The 24,480-nt window shown below is 44.1% G+C and overlaps 2 protein-coding genes and 1 long non-coding RNA gene across 13 annotated transcripts; 2 read left to right on the top strand and 1 right to left on the bottom strand.

Annotated features, from left to right (window-relative positions):
* The first annotated feature begins 101 nt into the window (after positions 1-101).
* On the top strand, positions 102-12,797 carry LOC121059487. Of its 2 annotated transcripts, none has more exons than XR_005814571.1 (3): positions 102-221; positions 5,022-5,248; positions 12,062-12,797. It is a non-coding gene; the product is annotated as an uncharacterized LOC121059487 (long non-coding RNA). The 2 variants fall into 2 exon arrangements; XR_005814572.1 differs by lacking the exon at positions 12,062-12,797 and adding an exon at positions 9,809-10,005.
* Positions 7,458-20,189, bottom strand: CALCOCO2 (calcium binding and coiled-coil domain 2). 8 transcript variants are annotated; one of them, XM_040536357.1, is made up of 14 exons: positions 20,078-20,189; positions 18,626-18,742; positions 16,535-16,723; positions 15,908-16,010; positions 15,408-15,541; positions 14,553-14,678; positions 13,924-14,051; positions 13,722-13,812; positions 12,804-12,926; positions 11,967-12,053; positions 10,833-10,928; positions 10,012-10,153; positions 9,574-9,611; positions 7,458-9,030 (listed from the first exon to the last, which is right to left on the bottom strand). In XM_040536357.1, exons 3-14 carry the CDS (start codon positions 16,715-16,717, stop codon positions 8,854-8,856), a joined length of 1,428 nt encoding a protein of 475 aa, XP_040392291.1. In that variant the 5' UTR covers positions 16,718-16,723; positions 18,626-18,742; positions 20,078-20,189; the 3' UTR covers positions 7,458-8,853. The 8 variants fall into 8 exon arrangements, with proteins under 8 accessions (XP_040392291.1, XP_040392292.1, XP_040392293.1 ...); XM_040536358.1 differs by lacking the exon at positions 20,078-20,189 and adding an exon at positions 19,525-19,718; XM_040536359.1 differs by lacking the exon at positions 18,626-18,742 and having other exon boundaries at positions 20,078-20,177.
* An 85-nt stretch (positions 20,190-20,274) lies between these two features.
* ATP5MC1 (ATP synthase membrane subunit c locus 1) lies at positions 20,275-22,549 on the top strand. Of its 3 annotated transcripts, none has more exons than XM_040536368.1 (5): positions 20,275-20,384; positions 20,849-20,897; positions 21,485-21,562; positions 21,839-22,014; positions 22,333-22,549. In XM_040536368.1, the coding sequence occupies exons 2-5, from the start codon at positions 20,859-20,861 to the stop codon at positions 22,445-22,447; spliced, it is 408 nt and encodes a 135-aa protein (XP_040392302.1). In that variant the 5' UTR covers positions 20,275-20,384; positions 20,849-20,858; the 3' UTR covers positions 22,448-22,549. The 3 variants fall into 3 exon arrangements, with proteins under 3 accessions (XP_040392302.1, XP_040392301.1, XP_040392303.1); XM_040536367.1 differs by having other exon boundaries at positions 20,342-20,442; XM_040536369.1 differs by lacking the exon at positions 20,275-20,384 and adding an exon at positions 20,463-20,645.
* Positions 22,550-24,480: the final 1,931 nt, after the last annotated feature.

Raw genomic sequence — 24,480 nt, 5'->3', positions numbered from 1 at the left:
ACGCCTTCTGATTGGGCAAATCGACGAGCATACCCCCTTCTCCCCGCCCCCTTATTAACATATTGCCGCTCCATTGGGCCGAGCGACCGGGAATGTCTGTGATTGGATACACGTAGCAATGGAGAAGACAACGAAACGACGCGCTGGCGTCACTGGCGTGCGCTAGGGCTACACATGCGCATTCCGGCGCCCCCAACTCCCACCCTCGAACGAACGGCCCGGTAACTGCCCCCCTTCATTTGAACGGCCACAGCCAATCACAGCCGCGACGACGGGGCGTATTTGCATATTCATAGGGCGCTGGGGCTGCGAAGGGGCGTCTGGGAGGGGCGGTTGGTTGCCGCCCGAGGGCGGCGGGGGAGTGGGGCGGGGCGGGGCGGTTGGTTGGTGGTTGGTTGGTTGGTTGGTTGGTTGGTTGGTTGGTTGGTTGTTGGTTGGTTGTTGGTTGGTTGGTGGTTGCTTGGTTGGTGGTTGCTTGGTTGGTGGTTGGTTGGTTGGTGGTTGGTTGGTTGGTGGTTGTTGGTGGTTGTTGGTTGGTTGGTTGGTGGGTGGTTGGTTGTTGGTTGGTTGTTGGTTGGTTGTTGGTTGGTTGGTTGTTGGTTGGTTGGTGGTTGGTGGTTGGTTGCGGCGCCTCACGGCCGGGCGCGGGCAGGGCTCCTGAGGCGGCCCTGCTCCAGCCGCTGCTGCGGGCAGGCCGCGTGGGGAGGGCTGCACCTCTGGTCCGCTTTGTGACCGCTGGGGGGAGGCCGGAGGAGAGAAGTGAGGGGAAGAGTGTCTTGCGAGGCCCGTGCCAGCTTCGTGTAACGGGAGGGTGTCAGAGCCCGTGGCAGAACTAAAACGTTGGTGCTCGAGTAGCAGCGGGCATGCTGCCCTGCCGCGAGGGCAGGGTGCTCCTGTCCGTGAGGCAGCAGTGCTCCCAGAGAGCAGCCGTGCGTCTGCCTGCTGGGACGGGACTTCAGGACGCAGTTTTAAACAAGTTTGCAGGCTGATCCGCGCCAGCTCTGTCAGCGCTACCCTAGATCTGTGTAAGTGGCAGCGCAGACTTGTGTTACATATTTAAACAGGCACAAAAGTCATCCGAAATAAGCAATATTGAAACAAAATTACCAGCTTTGGGAAAGCGAAATTAGATGCTGAAGTCTGTTGGTGCTGCTGACACAACGGGTAGCACCGTCTACATCCAGAATTTGCAGTTGTTATATTAATTCTGTTGCCATGGAAACAGATGGAGAGTGCTAAAAATGGAGCAGGTTGTTCTAAGCTAATTGTTAGATACAAAAAAAACTTGGATTCCTTTTTTTTTTTTTTTCTTTTTTTCAGATACTGATTCCTTTAAACTAACCTTCTCCATTTCCATGGCAGCCAGCAGTAGATTTACTAGAATTCATTTTAAATTTTACAATCCTGGTATATGTCATAAGGTTAAGAGTTTTCCAACATCTTCTATAGAGTTAAAGATCCAGTGAGCTCCTTAGATTTATTTGAGCAATCTGTAGCATACCCAATAAGATACATCCGAGTGATATATTGGTATATAGCTTCTACATTAAAGCAGTGTGTTTTTCTCTTCTGCTGCTTATAAACACAAATGTTAGAGCCTTTATTGCTAGAGAAATTTTCATTCAGGATCTCACAGTGATGCATCAGATCTATATTCTGTCTCCTACTGGGCCACATGTTTTAGGATAAAATGCAAGAATCTCGTGTTTAGGCATTGTCTTAGACAAGTGCACTGAGAAATATAATTTAATATATCTTTCAAAGTTAATGTATTTTCCAAAATATATGCTAGCAGTATAACCCTGAGTATTCTTATTAAAATTATTCTTTTAAGAACAGAGGGGTGTTCTAGTAGGTAGCTTGCAAGAAAGTTTGAGTGTCACCATTTTGACTGGTTCATTAAAAAACAAACAAAAACAAGCACCCACAATACAGGTAATTAAAATTGTTTTATAATAACAGAGAAGGAGCTTATTGAAGGTGTGAAAAACACGGAGCTGCCTCAAAGAAGATGCTGATATTCTCTGGATGATTTAGTGAAGAGCCCTTCATCCAAACCTTTCCAATATTTTGTATCAGATCTATCCTAGCAATCACACTCTTTAAGGAAGGATTGTCAAATTTAATGAATTCATTAAGACAAACATGGATTCATATATACTGCTACAACCATGTAATACCTTTAGGGATTAAAAATCCATATCGCGCTCTCAGCTGTACTGTCTAACATGCAGTACCTGCTCTCAAAAATATGTTAATAACTGTTAATAAAAATGGAATTAACTACACTATGATGCTTACAGAAATGCAACTTACTATTACAGAAGCAGTTTTAGTGTAAAAAAAAATGTTCAGAATCTTCAGACACCATCTTTTTGTCTTTTTCTTTGTCACTATTTGTTTCTGGTTGCATTTAGATGCCATAATCATGACCAAGGCCCCACAGGAATACACACTATAAAAGCACATGCAATATTCTAGTCTCATCCTGTTACTGGGGAAGGGATGTAGGCAGGGTATGAGACATACAGATATAAGTGCCCCAGGGCTTGAGTTATCAACTCACTCTCAAAGCAGCTGCTCCCACTGGCAAATCTCTTATGGCTCAGCAGAGGAGAAGTACAGGCTGATGAACCCCACCAGGTTTTTCAGACTGGGAAAACCATTGGGAAGAGTTAAAAACTCCCTGGGGTCTGAGGGACATCAATCCCTTTTGACAGGCATCCATTTTTTCCTCCATCCTGGCTCACTTCTTGTGCTGTCCAGCCTTTCTCAAAATGAATGTTAAATCTAGTGAGGGAGAGGGGCATTATGCCACACATTTTCTGAGACTGGCCAAATTCCTTCATGTCTACATAGCTGTTTCCCTATCTATTACACAGAGTCAATATTTAATTGTGTTATATATATATATATATGTATATAAGACCTACTTCTTCAGTGCTTGGGTGGTTCATAGAGTCATAGAATCATAGTAATGTGAAAGGAGCTACATTTTATAGTAATTAATTTAGCATCTGTGTTGTTGATGGCTTTACTGTATTTTAGGCTCTCAGTGCCAGACTAGTAATTATTATAAGACTGTAAGCCTTGGGTACTCTGATGCTAGTGGAAGCTTTGTCATCAATTTCATTTTTTTATTTCTGTTACATGGTAAGCCAAGGTGCAAACCTACATTTAAGCATAAAGTGACCTTGCGTACAAATTTTAGTAAGTTCTGGAGCTTGAGAGGAGAGAGTCCACATGATCTCTTAAATAGGGCACCATGCAGTCCCATCTACTTTTCAAGTGGGATGGGCACCAAGTATTCTTGATCCAAGCCAATCATATTATATCCCATGATATCATATAGTCAGCAGAGAATAGATGAGTGAGCTCAAGCTCCTTCCTAGAAAACTTCAGTGTTATATGCAGCAGGGTGCTATGATCTCTGCACACAGCTAAGCTATATTTCAGGGTGGATGAAATATGGGTCAAGGGACATTGTGTTAACCCAGTTTCTGGCCAAGTTCAGTGAATCACAGAAACATTGCTATTTGGATCAGGATGCAGTGTTAAATTTTCCCTGAAGGCAGTTTGGTCTGGCTAGGAAGGTTAAAAATTTCATCTTGAGAAGAGTTCTCTTTTACTAACAGCAAGAGATTGTCTACACAGTATCACTGCAGTAGCTCTACTGCTTAAATTGTGATGAAAAAATAACAAAACCCTCTATTTGCTGAGATTTACTACTTCACACACTAACAGAGCAAAATGTAAACTGCAACACAACCATCTTTATTCCACAAGCATCTCTGGTTCTGTTACTTCCCTTCTCAAGTCCCCCTGGATGAATAGCCCTTCCCCCTCACCATGCTGAATAGGCCAGGTGACTCCAAAACCGGCCACCCAGCAGATGCTTCCGCAGTACCAACTGTTCTGAATCCCCCATCCCATCTCCAGCTTTTTTTTTACCCCTCCTTCCCCTGTGTCCTACCAATCTAGGCTGCCTGGCACATGCTGCAAGCTGCAGTCCCACTGGAGTGATATTGTGATGGAAATGAGGGAGGGGATCCAGGCAGAACTGCACAGATTTACAGCACTCTAAGGGTTTCCATTAAAAACCTTGACAACTTGTTATTTATGAGTAGACGAACAGCTCTTCTAATACCCAGGGCCTAGACCCCATTCACTTCAATAATGCTGGTTTGGAATAAATGAGCCAGAGGATGGAAACCAGTTCTGTTAGTATAATGGAGGTGGCTAATAGCTGTTTAGAGAAAACAACTGATGTAATTCTGGGACCCAGCCTTTTCACCAACAAAACTATAAAGGTTCGATTCTTCAGTGCGTTTCACATAGTGATTTAATTCAGTACAAAGAGGGTCATAAACAGTAGCGTTCTGATTTCATGCCATTATATACCCACTTTGCACTATTTGTGCTAGTGCACTGGAGAAAAAGGGACTCATTGTACAAGCAAGTATGTCTCAGTTTGGATCTCCACAGCAAAACAAAAATAAATAAATTTCTCCTTACAAAATAATATAAGCAAAAAAAGAGCTCTGCATAAGTATAATATCTTCATTTTTCATCCTCACAGGGACATATGAGAATTTCCTTTGCCAGATTTTTCTGAGTTGCCCCATCTAAACCAGTATGGCAGTCTACCGGTGTAATTTTTAAACCCTTTTTTTTTTAACCATGATTACGTCCTCTATTCTCTTCCCTTTTCCATCATTGACTTGACAAATACAGAAGCAGTGCCACGTATTAAACAGTACAGGCTCGATCCCTGAAATAAGGACTTTGATGATCAAAACACTTTAAATCCTAGGACGTGCATTATGCTGCTGTAAAGAATTACCCATCTCTTCTGCTGAGTCTTAAAATCAGACAAGTTGATTAACAAGTGTAACCACTCAATTGCTGGCTTGGACACTGCTTTCCTTTTTCTCTATTGTTCACCTGTGTCTTGTCTATTTACATTCATTTTGTTGGGAATCTTTTTATTTCCTTTCTGTTTTCTCTGCTTTACATGACAGCCTCAATAAGGTGAAGTGAAGAGAAGCACCAGCAGTGCTCCCAGACTGTGTTCTTGCAACACTGCCGGATGGACTGTGCTCCATGCTTCCTGTGTTCTCCCGCACCCTGAATCTCAGCACTGTGATTTCAGGGGAGAAGGATAATGCTGAAGGGCCAACTTGTTCTGCAGGAAGAGGGGGGGAAGACATGGACAAATGAAGAGGAAACAGGAGGAGAAAGGGCAGAGGTAAGAGGCTGCTAAAGAGAGAAAGTGGCTGTAAGATTGTGAATATCACTTTGTGAAAGGAACAGTGACAGCAGCCAGTTATCTTAGCAGCCTTTCAGATACTCTGTCAAGGCTGAAAGACTTTGAGACTCTGGAATCTGTAACTGTCTCCCTTGTGGCCAGTCTCTTTTTTCTGCAGTGAAAATAACTTCCCAGGCAAACAATGTCCTTTCCTATGCAAAGAACTGACATCAGTTAGTATGTGATACCCTCTGTGACCATAGTTGGGATCCACAGCATGCCTTTGCAGCTTGAAGATGTTATCATCTGGTTTGTATTTTACACACAAAAATACCTATCAAGTGACAAATGATTTTACATGGAGAGAGATATTCAAAATGTACTCTATGTGAGTGGGAGAGAGAAAGCCCAAGGGAAGAACCAACTTCTTGTAAAACATAGCCAAAAGATCTGTCAAAAAGCAAGGGAGAACCAAGCAAAGCAAGATGAACATCTGAGTGGGTTTGCCTAGCTGGGGGAACAGAACACACTATGCTGCGCTGGGGCAGTGACTGCTCACAGAAACCAAACCTAAGCTGGACCAAACTGATAAGCCCTGTAAAGGTATAAGGAGGTAGTAGGATTTATGTCCTCAGGCATTTGGTCCACAAAGTATAGCTCCTTCCTTCTAGATACATTTATAATAAATGCCCATTCAGATTCTGTGTGAGTTTGGGTATAAATTATGCCAAACCCCTACTGTCCCTCTTGAAAATTTATTTCAATGTCCTTATGTGCGATTTATATCAATGTAAATTGGAACTCATCCAAAGTATAACTATATCTAATTATCAGCCATTTGAGCGACTTCTGTATTAAACTATCAAATTGAGGTAGGATTGAAGCTTCTTATGATTCCAAATGCTAAATACAGCAATATCATAAATAAAACTGTAAAATACAAGCAAAATGAAGATTTACTTAGAAAATATATAATGTAATTTGTGCTTATGGGTAAATTGGTTCCTGGCTGCCCAGGATAGGGAAGGTATGACCTGCATCAGGCTGAAGTATATGTCTTTGGAGTCTGAATCTGCATTATTATTACAGAAAACAAATGACATACCTTAAAACGCTGTAAAAATTCAGCATCCTCAGGAGATTTATTGCAGTCTGACCCCCTCTGCTGGCGACGTGCTTGCTGTCAGTGTACCATAACCTGCACTTCAAAACATGCTCTGTGATTTGTAGAGATGATAGGTGCTGGCAAGCAGAAAATGATAGGTACCAGCATAAAAGGGATGGAGACTTGGCAGTTCAGGGGCACTGACACTTGGCACTGATAGTTCAAGGACACAGACAGCATTGTGACATAACTCTAACCCCAAATGATTGGGTTTGGCTTTAGGATTTGAGCCAGTTCCAGCAGAAGTGTAGAAAGGCAATAGGTCTGGTAACTGGTATTAGGGTGAACTATCAGGGTTTTAATAAAGACTGCTTTTGTGACTCTCCACATTTGATTTGATTCTGTCAAGATGTAAAGCAGTAAAAGATAAATGTAATTCGAAATGAGGACACAACAGAAAAAAGTTGGAGGGGGGATTTTCTTGAAAAACAATGGGACATTTCCTGAGGAAACAGGTGTTCAGTTAAAAATTGGCCTCATTATGATAGAATATTTGTCAAAATTGGGAAAAATGTCAGGAATGTTGATATATACTATAGTAACCAAAAATGTCAAAATATGCACAATACCAAGTATATGCACAATGTTAAAAAAAATATTTTAGTGTCCAGAGTGAGCGTTTTTTCAGCTTTTTCTTTTAGTCTAGGGAAGAAATAAATGTTGATATACTGGATGTCCCTATGACATAGCAGAAATTCAGCCAGCTCTAGGCTTTTAGGTCAGCAGTACTTGGAACTGATATGAACAAACAGATCCCATACAGCTCATTCTACTTTCTAGATTTGTTCGTGTTACCTCATACTTCTTTGGCTTTCTTGATATATTCCCATGCTGTGAGGAACCAGTGAGGATCAGCCAGTTAAATATGTCTTGTTAAACAGAAGCAGTCCCACTAACGACAGAGATGCTATGTTACATGCTAAAAAATATTCAGAAGTGTGCTTGAGTACTTTGTTCAAGAGAAGCTTCACAAAGTAATTGAAGACCCCAACAATTTCCCCAATTTATTTAAGAAAAATAGAGTCATCTTTTTCAAGGATTTTCTCAGTACAGTTTTTATTTTTAACAACTCCTATTTTCTGTTACAATTTAAAAAAAAAATGCTTTCCAGTATAGTACATCTTAAAGACAGAAATACTCTATTTAAACCTAGGTTGATAAAAAAATATGTATAAACAAAACAGTAAAACATTTTGAAGTCTTTCTTACTCTTATTAGTCTTAAAACTCTACGTAAACTTCTTAGGATTTTCTATTGCTTCAGATATTCAGCAGAAAATCCAGTCTAATACAGCTGGATAATAAAATTTCACCCATTTATGTTTGCACAGACTAAATAACTGTTAATCACAACTTGAAAATCCCAAGGCAGAAATAAAAATAGTAACTGGATAATCTATTCACAAAGTACTGTAATATTCCAAGGCACTTAGCAGTTTTGAATCAATGTTTTGGTTTCAGAATAAGCTCTTCTTCTTAAATCAATAAGGTTTAGAAACATAAAAGAGAAATAATTCAGATTCATCACTTCCTTTAAATGAGGATGCCCAGTTTCAAGACTAAGAGGCCATTTATCCTCACCACTGTTAAGAAAACTCAGCTACTGCTTTCCTATGGGCTCCATGCCATGCTGACCTTTCCTGTTTCAGAAATTTCAGGGTTCCTTCATTATGAGATGGAGGCATGACAGTGTCAGAGTGATTGCACAAGCACAGTTTATCACCATTTTAAGTCTGGTCATATAGAGAAAAGGGAAAACAGTGCATGCACCTTGTTCTACAAGCTATATTGCCTACTTCGCTGTAAGAAGAGCCCTAGACCTTTAGATCTAGAAACAGGTATTTAGTCTCTTTATATATTTCACTTGTTCTATGACTGATGACAAAAGAAAGTAAAATGTATTTTCATTAAGACTTTTATATTTATTAGCAATTAAATCAGCATTCCAGAAGCTGAGCTGGACTGAAGGTGTGATCCTAAAAGACTACGCAATGTTTCTTGTCTTTGGTTAGCAATCACAGTGCTATACTGAAGAATAAAATTGTTATAATAGTGATATATCAGCCAAGTACAGAAAACTGTTACATCTATTATTTGGCCCTACCTAGATGAACAGCTACATAGACAATCCTGTTATAAAGAACTGGTACCATATTCAACTACTTTACTAATGATAGGATTTGTGACTCATTTAAAAAGCACATATATTTGATCCAAGATGGAGGACTTAAGTTGATGACAATTCAATTTCAGGATATGGATATTTGACCCAATTATGCACATATTGCATGGAACAGAAAGCTCAGAATCACAGCACTAGTAGCATATGCAGTTTTGTCAGGTTGATCTTATTAGTATGAATCAAGTCTATAGAATACTTTTGCTCTATTCTATCCTGTGGCCTCTGCCATCTATTCTACAGAACAGATAGGAATTCAGAATTATTCCAGGCCATGACAAAAAATATGGTCATCAAACACCTGCTGATTGGACTTTTCAAAGGTCTCATTGCAGAGTGGGCACTCCAGAAGATGGCTCTGCACATGGGCCTCATAGTCACTTGCTTCAATATCTTCAGGAAATATGTCATCACACATGGGGTATTTCCTTATAGAATCCTGAAGTACAAAGGAAGTGCAAATAAAGACAGTTTAAGATTTGTATTCACATTCAAAGAGAAGAAAAAGAAAACTTTATTAGTCAGACATTATCAGCTTTGGACAAGTCTTTCTGACTTGCAATACTCTCAAGTTTTCAAATGTCTCCAGGCTTCTGTAAATAGTACTTACAAGTCAAACTTCTACGAGGTATTCTAACTTTCCATCCTAAATAGCACATGTCCATGTCTACAATATGAAATAAGTCATTTAGCAGCTGAATGCTTCTCATTCTGACACCAGATGCTGCCAAAAAATTGTTCCTTAAAGATTAAGGTGAACAGAGCTTCCTTTCTCTTCCCTAACACCACCAACTGTTATTACAACAACTTAATGCTACAGGTTAAGCATACATGATTCCATTTTGTTGTCCACTTTATTACCAGGACTAAAACGGTACGTAGACAATAGGCTACAGAGCTGAATTTGTAGCTCCTCATTTCAAATTGTTAATTTCTGTCTGTAAACCACTAATTCATGTCCATTCACATCCACTTTACTTACTGTTCTGGCAGCTCTTGACTCCAGGTTTGCTTCTGCAGCTGGAAAAGAAAGAAGTTCATTTAGCCACTACAAATGATTAACAATGTAATGTGCTGATAAATATTAATTCTTGAAACATGAGTATGTGGCCCTGGATCTAGACCTCTATACTTAGGACTATGAAAACTGGACATAAGCCACAGAACTAGCTGTCTCACAGATGAATAAACTATCTAACAGTTGTTTCTCTCCACAGAAGATGAACAGACAGCTGATCATTTAAATCAACTCTTAACACCTGGCAGCATTTTGCCAAGTCACCTGCACACATGCAAAACTATGCAGAGGTACTGCTAAGAATTTATTTTCCACAGCATCCAATTCAAGAGGGAGTACAATTTGTTGAGACTTTTACTGCCATGGATTTGTGGTTTCAGACAGACTGCCAAGTACTCTTACCATAATATGGATTACCAAACACAAGGCATCCTGCTTCAGGAGCTGGAACTGGGGCCTGAGCTTGTGAAACAGCAGAGAAAGAAGAAACATCTCTAGCCTGAGAGAGATGCCTCAGAAGGGTATCATTCTCTTCCCTCAGTTTCTGCAAAGGGACAGAAGGACAGAATGAATTTCCAGAAGCTCAGAAGACCATTTCAGAGAGAAGTTATACTTTGCACTAATATAGATCCTCTTAGACCAGAATCAAAATTGCTCTTCCTTTAGACAGCTCAGTCTTAGTCCTGCTTGACAAAATGGGAAAGTGAGGTAAGGAAGTGCAAGGATCTATTCTGTGACCTGCTCAGAAAGGCAAACAGGATGACCACAATAGAGTAATACACTTTAAAAGACAGAAGACTGAAGTCATGCAGATAATGGCAGAGTAAGGAACAACACCATAGAGTCATTTTCTAGACTGGATGAAAAAGCTATATTCATTTAAATGAGAAAGTCCATTCACTTCAGTGAAATAACAGGAGTTTTTGAAAATCCCCACACTATTATGGGTGAACTGGTCTTGTCTGTGGTGGGGGAAAAGGGTGTAAGTTTTCCTTCCTCTTAGGCTGTACAGAGGTAGCAGCAACAACATACTGTGAGAGTGAGCACATGGTCACTCCTATGTGCACGCAGACAGCACAGCAGCCTTGTTTTAGGTGATGGTCCACATACAGACACAGTGATCAGCGTGGTAGAAGGGTTAATGGAACTGGACATTAGACTTTAAGATATTCGTGTCATATTCAATGCAGGAGAAAGGTGAGGGAGCTGTGCCAAGTTCTCACCTGTTTTTCCTCATCAGATTCATTCTTTTTTGCTTGCAAAATCTGAAACAAATGCCTCTGCTCTTCAAGTTCTTTCATTAAGTCCCTGTTTTGTTGCTATAAAGGAAGAGGATTATTTGGTAAATTGTGGAAAACTGGCAAACAAAACCATGACAGCTCCAATCACTGTTCACATATACAGGCAGCCTCTAACTGCATTTAGTACCAACAAATAAACCTTCACTTGCACCACAAGTCTTACCGTTCCATAGTTTGTGACCTTGGATATCTCCGCATTACCAACCACTTAATGTCTGCATTTTCAGCACAACATGAGAGATGACATGACCTCCAAAGGGGACATATGACAGGTCAAACAAAGTGGGAGGTTGAAGAAAAGGAACTATGACTGCTGAAAAATCTACACTGGCAGATGAGAACTCTCCAAGTCTGCCAAATTCTCTGGTACTGTGAGACTTGCATTGACTGTGGATAGCTAGTACCTCCTTAGGAATCAGTGTTGTACCTAAGTCTTGATTTAAATCAGTAAATTAGATAAGCTAGAGTACTTAGGGATTCAGCAGTCATTCTCAAAGTATCACTCTAAAAATCCTGAACATTTGGCATCACAGTGGAGGTAATCACATAATCAATTTTAGGCATCTAACTTTCAATGTCAGAAACAGAGTAGAGCCTCAAAAAGCATCCTGAGCAGCACAGAGAGAGAGAAGCACCTTTAGAAGGTCACTCAGGGCAACAGGCTAAAGATGATGATGGGACAGCCTCAGACATCACCAGTAATGGTTCAGTAGAAAGAAAATGCCACCGCATGTTTCCCTTTTCTAACGTTCACAGTTCTTCATGTAGTGATTTTCAGTGCTGAGGTTTGTGGATTACTTGCCAAAGATCTGCAGAAGTTACCTAAGAAAAGCAAGCCTTTTGACCATAAACTTAAGTGTTACACATAAAGGCATCTGCAACATCCCAGGGAAATTCTGATGGTTCTGCAAATTGAAAAAAGGTGGACAATGGTGCTTTAAGTAAATGTCAGCTTCCCTACACAAATACCAGCAGATTCTATACAATACAGCAGAGCTCTATGCTCAGCTCTTTTGGAACCATCTCCCCAACTTCACCCCCAAAAATGGTGGTTACCTGCTCATTCTGCAGACGAAGTGACAAGTTGGCCTCTGTCCCTTTCAAGTTCTCCAAGTGATGTTCAAGCTCCTTCTTTTGCTCTTTCTGCACAGGAATCCCAGATTTTCAAAGGCAGAGTTGCAAAGGCAATGTCAAAGAAAAGAGGTGTCAGGTAAGGATGGGGGGCAGAGCATCAAACTATAGAATAGAAACTTTGTATTGTTTACAGCTTTTTGGGGGGCATTCTGACCATATTTCACTTTTTTATTTTATTGATTATTCAATGCCAAATCTATGACTGTAAAGATGAGAAAGGGGCAAAAACATAAGCAGACAGGAGACCAGCAGGGTTGCTGCCTCTCACCAGTTACTAGTAGCTTCCTGTTGGATGCAAAATTAATGGCATATAGTCTAAGCAGATTTAGGATAACTTGTCTTGTTTACACATAAGTCCCAGGCCTGAAACAGTTTTGCATATTTGCAACAATTTCCAATCAGCCAAATATCAGTCCTGAGTTCCCACTTCCCTACCTCATCCCTTGAGCTGGCTCAAAAGAGATGAAGACAGAGACTGAATTTTCTTGCTAGAGAATTAGAATTACAAAATTTAGTTATACAGGTGTTTCTTCCAAAACCACAACATACGTGTGTACTATAAGAATTTGTCAGATGGTTTGTTCGCAGAACCACCTATGTGGATTCCCATGCCACCATGAAGACTTCTCTGTTTGTCATGGAATCTCCTAGACTTTTCATAAGATTGAGCAATATTTGTACCTGGTTACTGCCAAGTACACCTCTCAGCCTCTATTGCCTGGCTTCCCCAAGCACCTTGATATTCAGGGGAGGTTTTACCTGTTGAGTTATAGTCATGCATAACTGACTATTCTCTTCCTTTAAACTTTCAAGCTGCTCAGTCTTGTCATGGTCCATACGAACCAGGTTTTCCATTTCCTTCTCATAATTCAACTCTTGAGACTAGGGAGAAAGAAGAATGGGCAGAAAGTGAAAATTTAATAGCTATGATTGAGACACACAGGCCCCTTTTGCTGCACAAAGAAAATCACCAGAACCCGCGGCTACTTAATTTTTTTCCTGCAAACTTTTTTTCCATTAAAACCTTTGTAGAAAATTAGAATAGTTGCATGGGGATATATCAGAGTTGATAAATTCATTAAAACTCAGTATTCACTCATATGTTCTTTGAGGAGCTTTCTACATTTTAAAATGTCACTTCTAGTCTGGGAATTCAGAGAGTAAAGAGAAAAATAGCGGCTGTTTAGCCAGATGTTTAGCCTATTACTCTGAGTTTCCCATATCCCACATCTAACAAACAAGCTATTTTCAGTTTACCTTCTACCTTCACATACCTCCCAGATTTTGTCTTGTTTTTACCCAATATTGAACATAATTTTAGAAAATTTTTCAAAACAGAAGTGTTTTCTGCCTGGATCCTTACCTAGCAGGAGGTGAACAATGGTGTGATTTTGGTCAACTTAATGAGCATGCAAAGGGAACGTGTTTAGGGAGTAAAATCCTTATAATTTCTTTTAGCACATCCCACACTATCCTTCCTTCCATAATACAGCTTTCTTGAGGTTTCCTGGACATAAACCATATCAGAGCCTGACGTTTTCTGAAAGAACCCACATAACCAGAAAAGAAACTTATACATCACATATTTGCTCAAGATTGCACAGCTCTCTGTCAGACAAACTGAGACCATCAGCGACAGTTCACAAAAGCAAAGGAGGGCAGCTATATGTTTTCTACCTGCAGCTGATCCATGTGATCCAGGGCTGTTTTCAATCTGGTTTCCAAGCATACCTTTTCAGAGGTCATATTCTGAATTTGCTCTTTGAATCTACTCAGAACAAATCAAAACACACCATACTTTCACAAATGGAAATTTAATGCACAAAGGTAAGGTGCTTAAATGAAATACTGTTTTAAGAGATGCTGTAAATACACTTACTGGTGCAGTTCTGCCTCTCTGCACTCATCCAGCTCTTTTAGATGTTTATTTTCCTTTTTCAGGGAATTCAGCTCCAGCTCCAGTTTTTCTGTGCTGCTCCTAAGAGACTCTAAACCATTCTGCAGCTCCTGAAAATCAAAGACAGGTCAATAGGAGGTAAAATGGGACCCAGGCAATAGTCCTGCTCTGAAGCGGAACTGCAAAATCCTTCTAATGCAACACTTGCAGGCAGCCCACCTTAAGGAGAAAAATCTCTCCTTTGCATCTTTCAGACCCTGTTTTATTTATATTAAGTCCTGAGCAAAACTGAAGGAGGAAACAATAATGATGAAAGAACATTAGAAACAGGGCTGGCCTTGCAATTTTGGGACAGCCTACCAAACAGTTGTGAAAACTCCCTTTCCCATATGTTCCTGATCCCTTTTTCTTGTGATGCCTCTTGTTCATCATTATCATTCTTATTGTAGTAGAGTTGTTGTGATATCTGGTAAATGATTAAATAGGTAATATGCGGAGAAACCTCCTTAATTTTTTCCTGGAAGCATACAGTGGAGCAAGACCTGACTCAGTCTCTCTTCATCTTTCAGACTTAAAGCTTCTGACTTAATATATATTAACTTTTGTTGTACCTGTGTCTTCTTGAGCTCTTCTTGCAGTTCCGTGTTTTGTTTCTGGAGACTTGCGCAGGTTGCTTGCAGCTCCTCATTTTCTTTAAGCAAATTTTTGTTTTGTAGTTCAATCTCTTCCACTTCTCCCTGGCAAACAACAAATTTGTTTAGTCGTCATGGAAACATCGAAAAGCTATCTTCCGAAGAGCACAGTATGAAGAGCTAAAAAAGATGAATTCTGGAAAAGGGAACATCATGTACCTCCTCATGTTTTCATTATTAGTTCAGACCAGACTGCTACTTCACTATCCATAGTCTGTCCAAAGCTGACCATCAACACAGTCCTTGAATACCAAGCACACACTACCTCTGATCTTTTAAGATGCTCAATCTTAAAGCAGAGGCAGAAGTCTGCAAATTTTTTTGTAGTTTGTAAAATTAGGACCACGGACTGATTTTCTGTGTAGTAGTTAATAAAAGGGCTGCACACAAGACACTGCAAAATAAGGGTGCTTGGCTTCACAACACCTCAATTGTTGTCCATGTGTATGTTCTTACTCCCATCTAATGGAAGGCTGTTTCTATGAACATTACATTTCCACTAAAAAATATTCAAAATGCCCTGAAACACTACGTATTTAGTCACTCCCCATTGAGAAGAGCTCACAATCTAAGTAAACTAGTCTGATAAATGTCAGTTAGAGAAACAAAGGCTGCCCAAATTTGGGTGACAGATGAGTAGCAAAGCCGGGAATAGAATCCAGATCTGCTGAGTTCCAGCTCAGCATCCAATTTACTGGATCTCTCCAACTTAGCAATGAGCAGATGCCAATAAAAGCAAAGGCAGAAAAAAGCAGGGGAAGAGAGGACACATACCTGTGTGGTTACCACCAGGATATCATCCTCAGTCTCTGCTCTGAACTGGAAAGGAACACTGGCTCCACGTACCACACCATTCTGGTCGATGTAGCAGAACTGGTAGTATTCATCATCCTTCGGTAGGTAGTAAGCTTCAGACAAACACAACAATCCTGTCATATGCTTGTAATTACTCAAGTCTCTTAACTATATAGCACAGAAAGTCAGCAGCTAAGAAAACATGCATCTTACTTCAATATTGTTCCTCCACCATTAGTAAGTCTTTGTGCCAGTGATAAGAACACAAACTATCACTCAGTCAGGATGGCAGAATCCAGTAGATTTGATTTTTTTGGCTGTAATTATGGGACTTGAAGTTTACTACAGCATGTTACTACAGATTTTCTGAAATTCTGAATGTAATACTTATTAGTGGCAGTAGTGTGGGAGTTTGTGTGTATGTGCCTGTGTGTACACATACACATATATTCCCTGAGTGACCCAACCTCCCAACCCACCTTTGAACTGGATCTGTTGCTGCACAGCGGTATCACCATGGACATCACCGGGCAGAGGAGCCCACATGAATGTGTAATATTCCCGGGTTGTTTTCCATCCCACCTGCAAAAACAAAATTCTTAAAAGGGATCACATAGTTCATGCTTATCCTATGGCAACTGGACTATATTTCCACATAGATCAGTTAATGGTAGGACTTCTGTGTTGATATCCTGACTTCACAGAGTTGTGGTCTATGCATAAATCAAAGCTACTCGCTAGCATATGCCTTATTCTCTGGTCTGTGTTAGGGAGGCGAGGGGAGCACTGAAGTAGGAAATGTGTTGGAAGGGATGGTGCCAACATGATCTTTAATGCAATTATTCTTCACTGATTCTGTGAATCACATTCTGTTTAATTAGTCTTGAAGCTGGTCAAGTAACAACATGTCTGGCATTTTGTCTCAGGGCACAAGAAAAATGCTGTATTACACACAGTTATTATTGAAAAAAAATCTCTTACCCTGTTCTACCAAAGCCCTAAGGCCTTTCTTAGGGATGAAGTATGAATTAAACGTCAAATTATTTGTTTCTGACAGCTGCGGCCTTCTCATACATGGCATATCTGGTTACACAGTATTCACTTACCCGGAAGATGCCCACCCAGTCCTTCCCACGAGGAACTATGTTGTGTGTGAGAGTATAATAACAGATTACATCTCCTCCAGGAACATAAAACTTCTCCACATTGTTAAAGATGACCTGGGAGAAGTGGCAGTTGTCTAAGAGGACAGCGGAAGTGGGAGGTTCGTCCGAAGTCTCATCCATCATGGAAGCCTACAAGAGGAAAGCATAATGTCATTATCTCATCTTTGGATGTTGCCAACATAGCTGTATCCATGAAGGATATGAAGAGGTACAGCTGATGAATGACATAGCTGTAAGGTCCTAACCCCCTGCAGACACACCAATGTTTCTCAGCAAGGCACCTGCACTCACTGGAGTCCCTGCTGTTGTGACGAGACTGCTCCTTACATCCATGGCAGGTTGCAGTTTCTCTTCAGCAGAGCGTAAGGCTGACCCCTGCTTCCTAGCCACAGTGTCTGATGCTCTGAGGCTGCCAATGTGACACAGCAGCCCCTCTCCTGCATGGGACTCCATGAACCTGACCCTGTTGACCATCCTAAAGATCTGCTACTCAGGAGAGAGGCAGTGGTACCTTGTAGCAGCAAGAGCATGCATGCCTACTGGTGTGATTCCCTGCTTGACAACCCAGCTGGAACACAAGCTGTCCCTACACGCAGCCTTACATCATGTTTTTAATGTGATTTGACGCTCCAGACACATCTCCACTATATGTGGTTAATGTGAGGGTGCATCACCTCTTTGAAATCTGGAGACTAGCATATTGTTTGAGAAAAACAGAGGTTTTGCTGCGTCAGTGAAGTGCTCCTGCAGATAGCAGTAATACACAAAAATAGCAGCATATGATCCATCATGCTAGGAGCTCCAACGCTTGTACAGTCCCAGCCCTGACACACTTCATCTTCACTGTCTGACCACGGTGAGACACATCAGACATACTCATGCTGGTGATATGCAAACTCAACAGCCTTGCTGTTTTCTGCATTCAAATCCAACGTGATGATTTGACCTCCAAATATAGCATCTTTCATCTCAGCTTTTTTGCTCCAAGAAAAAGAGGCACCTTGCTAAGATCAGCTCTCATGGAAAAGCACAAACAGAGGAGGTCCTGGTTAGGCAGGTTCTTGTAGTTCTGTCTCACAAGCCTGTGTTATGAGGCTTTAATAGCCTTGCTACTTGTGACTGTTATGGTGAAACTGCAAGATGATTCTCAGTATCAAAATGATTATGTTGCACGGCAACAGAGTCAACAAATAACTCATGCATGAGCTTCAATGCTATCTACACAGAAAGCTTTTCAGTGCATTGTGACACTACAAATGTGTTATGCACAACAACATAAACATGCAGTGCGTGCATCTACTGGATCTATTCGAACTGCCAGATGCCTAGGCATGATTAGAAACGACACTAAATTATCCTCTATGCCACTGTGTCTTGCAGGCAACCAGACTTCAGCCCTGGCAATCTGTCAACAGACAGATCACTGCTTAGAAAACCCTGCCACCAATCCCTGACAATTCAGTTCCAGGAATCCAAAGCAGAAACCTCTCAGCTGATCTTAGTGACAGTAGTAGCAAATAGGTATTGACCTCAGAAATGACAGAAAGTTCATCTTGAAAAACTATCCTGCTGGAGGATTTAAGGTCATCTCCAATCCATGAAACCCTTCATTTTTTGTCATGACCGAGGACATCATCTGTATTCTGTGCCAAAGAACAGACTGAAAATCAGGCAGGAGTTTAGATGGACATTGTGGGGTTGTATTCAAAAAAGAAATGGTACCTGCACAGCTGGAAAGAGCACTAATAACAGCACTGATATATCTTGCTTTGGGAGGATGGATAATTAATTCCTCCTGCCAGAAGCTGAAGGCCTCGAAATGAGTGTGCCTTGATCCTCCACGGAATCCAGGAGTGCAGTTTAAGTTTTAGTTAGTAAAACATAGCAAATTATACATGCCTTACCTAAGCCTCAGTCTTTATTTGGCTGATGTCAACCTCTCCTACCTTGACGTGCCTTATGATGCAGTTTCCTAATGCCCTGGGACCTCCTGACAGCCAACAGACCGAAAAGAAAAAAAATAATAATAACCTAAGAATAAATCCTTAATAGCTTCAGGATACGTGCCCTTGCTGCCATAAGACTTCAATGTAACTTGCAAAGAAAATGAAGCGTCACAGCCTGGATGCAGCAAAACAATGCATTCTTCTGAAAACGAAGATGAAGAGTGTTGGTTTTGGTAAAAATAATTGTGAAAGCAAACCCAATGGTCATACAGACTGTGTTGACAGCACACTGTGCAGTTCACTTCAAGGAAAAAACAGGAAGTAGGAAGAGATTTTATTAGCATTCAAATTTTTGTTCTATGAACAGCTTTTAAGTCATCAGTACAGGAAGGAGAGGCCCTGTGAGGCTGCTGCTGCCCGAGGAGATGGTGAAAGCCGCACCTTCGGGGATGGTAACGCGTACCAGGCAGTCCCAGCCCCCAGCCGAGGTAATGAGGTATCATTACAGCACGCATGGAGGATGGCATAGCATATGCTTCCTGTGATATTCACGGCCCAACTTCTCTCTGGGGACTTCTTTTTAATGTTGTTTTGTTTTCATTTTGCTGTTGTTGCTTTCTTCCTGTCATATACTACAGCGTTCTGAGAACGCCGAGAGCTGCGGATTCCCCCTTCCCGAGTGTGACCAACTTCCAGCCGCGGCTCGACACCAGGACACCGCGGCCCAGACGCGCCGCGCAGGCGGGTGCCCCGCACCCGGTCCCCGTTAGCATCCCCGTGCGTGGGGTCTCAGCGGAGGCCGGGCAGCGGACCGAGCCGGACAGCCTCGGCGCCGCCGCCCCACCGCCGGGAACCGAAAGCGAAAGCGCCGCCGCTTCGAAGCGAGTGAGCCCCGACCCCCCCCAAACTCCTGCCTGGCCCCGGGGGCAGCACACTGCGGGGGCGCGCGGCCTCCGCGTCCCCCCCCCCCCCCACCTCACTCACCGAGAGGCTCGGTCAGAAACCCCGGGGACGGCGAGAAGGAGGCGGAGGCCAAGGACAAGGCGGAGTCCCCCCACGCTGCCCCGCCCCGTGCACCGCCTAGGTGGCCCCGGCCGCGCTGCCGGGACGTGGAGTCCGGCGCTAGAGCGCCCCGAGCCCGGGGCCGCGCCCTGCAGGGGCCGGGGAGCGGCGGGGGCGCCGCTGAGGCCGTCACGGGCCGCGGGGCTCCGCCGAGAGCGTGCGGGCTCGGCACGGCGGGAGCCCGAAGTCCCGGTCACGGCCTGCGGCGGCCCCTCCGGCCGCTACCCCCGGCGGCGGACGGGACCCCGGCAGCCTCGGGCGGCGCTGCCGCCCCCGCGAGCGCACGCGCTGGGCTCGCCCCTGCGGCCCCAGCCCCAAGGTTGGCGGTAGCGGCCGCTGGGCCCAGCACCGCCACTCTCCCGCGGCCGGGCGGCTAGCCCCGGCCCCAAGCCCTCCCCTGGGCAGCTCCGGCGGCAGCGGCGCCGAGCGAGGCACAGGCGCTGCCCGGGGCGGCTGCAGCCACAACAGGACAGACCCCAGATGCGCCACCGCCGCCTCAGCGGCTGCTGCGGGGTTCAAGGAGCGGCCCCGCGCGCCTTATGAGCTTCTGGGAGGGAGACCTCCACGCCGCCAGCCAATCAGGAAGCGCGCAGCGAAAACAGCTAGCCAATGGAGACCCGCGTAGCCACACTGCTCTCCCGCCCTGTCCTGCTGTCCCGGATGCTGGTGGGAGGGGCTTGCTTGGCCGCAACCAATGGGGAGCACAAGTGTTGTCCCAGAATGCCGTGCGCAGCGCGCGGCGACAGCCAATGGGCGTGGAGGACGCGCTGGGACACCGCAAGGTGAGCGGGGTGGGGGTGCGCGGTCCTCTCACAGCCGCCGCCAGCGGGAGCTGCGCAGGTGGGGCCGGGGGCCGGGGCCGGGGCCGGGGGCCGCGCCCGCGCCCGCGCCGCGCGAGGCGGCTGGAGCGGTGCTGCGCCCTTCGCTGGGCGGCGGAGGACGCGGGTGGCTGTGGCTCCGCCGCTTTCCGCCGCTCCCCCCCGGGGCTCGGGCACCGGGCGCGCTCTTGGCGGGGCTTTGGGCCCGGGAAGGCGAAGCCGCGGGTCCGCGAGGCGGCTGTGCGGGGCCCGGGGCGAGGGTTAACGGGGAGAGAGCGGCGAGGGGGTGGGGGAGGCGGGACGGGCGGCGGGGAGGCGGCTGCGGGGGCCGCGTTGTGCGGCAGCCCCGAGGCGCGGCAGCCCCGAGGCACGGCCGCAGCGCTGCGGTTCCCGGGTCTTCATTTGTGGTGCTGTTCTGTCTGTAATAGGTAAACCAACATGCAGACCCCCGTGGCGCTCCTCAGCTCTCCAGCTCTGGTACGTTGTCTTTGTTCAGAGCAGAATAACGACGTTTAGTGGCGCTATGCAGCTGCGGAGGCTTTCCCCGTGGTGCTGGGCTCAGAATGCTGGTTTGGACAACCCTAGCTGGGACGGCATCGTGTGGATTTGTTTTACGGCGCATTGGATGAGGAGGGGAAACAAGGTGACCTCTGGTGACCAGAGAGTGATACCTACGGCTTTAGGAGCCATGCATTAGACTGCAAGCCTAAGATTTTCTTGAATTACAAGATAACTGATTATCACGTAGATACTCAGTCATCTTTTTGTCTCAAAGTGTGAACTAAGAATAAAACGTATGGAGTCATAATAACGACTGAACTGTGCAGTAGCAGCAGTGATACTCACTGTACTGCAGTGCATGGTTTGTGGTGGTATCGCTCATGGATTTCATCCAACTGGCTAATCTAGAAATACTCTAAATTAGCACATACCTCGTTATGAGTCTTGTTTCATTCTTGAGATGTGTTTAAAAAAAACAAGATTGTTCTTAATAAAATACCTGTTTTGAGAATTAGTGTGGACGCGTCCAGCTATAGGTGTTAATTATCTGTGTTCTGCTTCAGTTCCGGTGCTGTTCCAGGGCTCTGGCCAGGCCAGTTCCAGTGTCTGTTTTCAGCAGGCCTGAGACTCAGACTGTACAGGTAAGACTCTTATGTGGTAAATTGACTCCTTTATCTCTGTGCTTGCAGTCTGGGGTACTTGATGGTTTCTCCTGAGGTGGAAGAGTAAGTCTGTATATCAAGAGGATGGCTAGTAAGAACACTTACCACTGATCTGGGCTAGAAGCTGGCTTAGCAAGTTTGGCTGTTTCCTGCTCTCTTGAGTAGATGATAAATGGTGATTAAGAATTTTATTAAAGGAAGTTCTGTATTTATGATTAAGTGTCATTATTAACGTGTTTCTTCTGTATCCCGCAGCCAGCTGGTGTTTCCTATCCACAGCTGTCCCGCCGCGAGTTCCAAACTAGTGTTGTCTCCAGGGATATTGACACTGCTGCTAAGTTCATTGGTGCAGGTGCTGCCACAGTTGGGGTGGCTGGTTCAGGAGCAGGTATTGGGACGGTGTTTGGCAGCTTGATCATTGGCTATGCCAGGTAAGTAAGGTGCCAGGCTGGTTTGAATTTATTCCCTTCTTATATCATTAAATTTGTTAGATGGATAGAGCTTTTCCTAGAATGTATGTTCGACTCCACATGTGTAGTATGTATAAGCAGATACTGTGTTTAAGTGAAGCAGTCCTTTCTCATTCCAGCCATTGGCTGCCTGCCATAAATCTGGTTTGTGCTCCAAAATTTGTTGACTGTGTGGCATAATCCTGGCTTTTGGTGATACGGGGTCTGTTTTGTTTTCCACTCTCCGTGGATCTATTTTTTCTTCACTTTTTTTTTTTTCCCCCATTGTGTACCATGCAGGAATCCATCTCTCAAGCAGCAGCTTTTCTCCTATGCCATCCTGGGTTTTGCCCTGTCTGAGGCCATGGGTCTCTTCTGTTTGATGGTGGCATTCCTTATCCTCTTTGCTATGTGACAACTTCTGGCCCTGGCTGTGGCTTTCATCACTTTGTCCTCTGCAGTTTGAGTCTGCTTCCATCAGAGTGTTCAAGGCTGATAATTAAAGAAAAGATTTCTCTAAATAAACTGGTGGCTTTATTTTTTTCTTATGTTCTGGTCCATCAATGGGGAAGATCCTGGGGGTCGTTTTTGTATAAGTTGAACAATGTCATATCCTAAGTATAGGGGTACCCACAGACAAAGCAGAAGGGAGATGTGAAATGGTAGTGAGAAGAAAGGACAATAATAAATGCGAAGACAGCCAGATAAGAGAAGATGTCCCTGAACAGCTCAAACAATGCATCATATCTATTCAGAAATCCCAAGAAGTTTTGCCCTAGTAAAGCAAATACTTATGTGAGATGATAAAGCATTGTTTTCTCCACATACTATTAATGAAAATGCTATATCCACTTTATTTTGCGAAGACAATATTGAAAAGGTGATGGGTGCAGATGAGTGTACTTAGAATTGTAGTGTATTAAGGGCATTTGAAAAATTAAATAAACAGTAAATACACAAGGATTTACCATATCATCTGAATTTTCTTTCACAAAGAAGAGCTGGTTTCAAGGTCACACTATTCATAGGCTTCTTCAAAGCATCAGTTTAAATAAAGGACCACACCTGTGGTCTTCCCCAACAGTTCTATGCCTCAGTTGTTTTAGAGATTGGAGTACACTAGGCAGGAGAAGTTCTAAAATCTAACCTGAATCTTGGACCTTGTGGTAAGTCAGCTGTGCCTTTAAGGAAGGTAGGAAGGTGACCATTTGGGAAGCTTGTCTGGTTATCTGCTTTAGGTAATTGAATTAAAGCAGCTGCTGTGTATACTAAAGCCTCTGAAGCATGGTTGTGACCTCCTTGGGGAAGTGAGCAGGGTACAGTAACTGCTGTGTCTTCCTTTGTAAGAGCTGCTTATGCCCTGTGAGGGTAAGGGAGTGAGACAAGGATTTTGACTTGTGCTTAAGAACAAACAGACAAAAACTGTCCTTGAGACTACTTGGAGAAAAGTGGCTCTGAAACCAAAAAGAGCCCAGAGGAGACTCCCTAGCTGAAGAAGGAGAAGATTCTACATAGTCAGATGGTCTGGCTGCTAGGGACAAATGTGTAGTTGTGCAAAGGAGAAGACTGTCTCCTCTGTGCCCTTTTTTCTACTCTAACTGAGCCTCAGATTTTGTCTTAACTATGCCAAGCAGCATCCCAGGCTGCAGTAGCAGAAACCCCTGTTGGCAGAGGGGGTGATACACGAGTTAACTTGTGGGTTTTTTTTTCATGTTTTCTTTAAAGAGAAGTCTTTGTAGAGCATTACAGACAGCTGCCACCTCTGAGACTGTGATCTAGGGAGAGACTGCTGCAGGGTTACTACAAGACTTCTCTAAATATCTGGGAAAGCTTATTTGTGCTTCCTGTGAAGCAGGAAGGCAAAATGACATGATCAGTCGAGGTCTAGAATGAACTGAATGGCCAGGTCAGTAATATCATGCTTCAGGAACCTTCAGTCTAAAACCTGGCTGTTAATAGCTGGCTGCAGCTATTAGCATGTCAGCCGCTCGCATTTATTGCCTCAAGAACACAGGGCAGCGTTACCTGACCTTTTATTCTTCCAAATATGGGTCTTTTGTGCGTGTAACTGTGGTTAAATACGATTTATTTATTTATTGTATCTCTGGTACAGCAACAGGGGTCTTGGAAGTGAAACGGGTCAGCAGGCAGGTGCCGCCTGGCGGTGCCGGAGGTGCACGGGGCTGGCAGCGGGGCCTCCTCCGCCGCCTCCTCTCGGCGCCCGCAGACGGGCCGAGGACGGGGGGCCGCGGGCGCTTCCCCGCAGGTCGTGGCGGGCGGCTCCGCCCCGGGGGGGGTTCGGGAGCGGCCCGGGGCCGTGCTCGGCTTCCGCCCTGCTGGGGGCTCGGCCTGCCTCCGCGGGCTGAGGCGTGCCGGAAGCGAGGCTGCCGCAGAAGCCGCTTCTCTCCGACCCCTCCCCGTGGAAGGCAAACGCAGCGAGCCCCCAGC

Source organism: Cygnus olor, chromosome 25 (assembly GCF_009769625.2).
Source record: "Cygnus olor isolate bCygOlo1 chromosome 25, bCygOlo1.pri.v2, whole genome shotgun sequence".
NCBI classification, from domain to species: domain Eukaryota; kingdom Metazoa; phylum Chordata; class Aves; order Anseriformes; family Anatidae; genus Cygnus; species Cygnus olor.
Note: the sequence above shows the minus strand (reverse complement) of the source record. Positions and strands in the feature narration are given on the sequence as shown.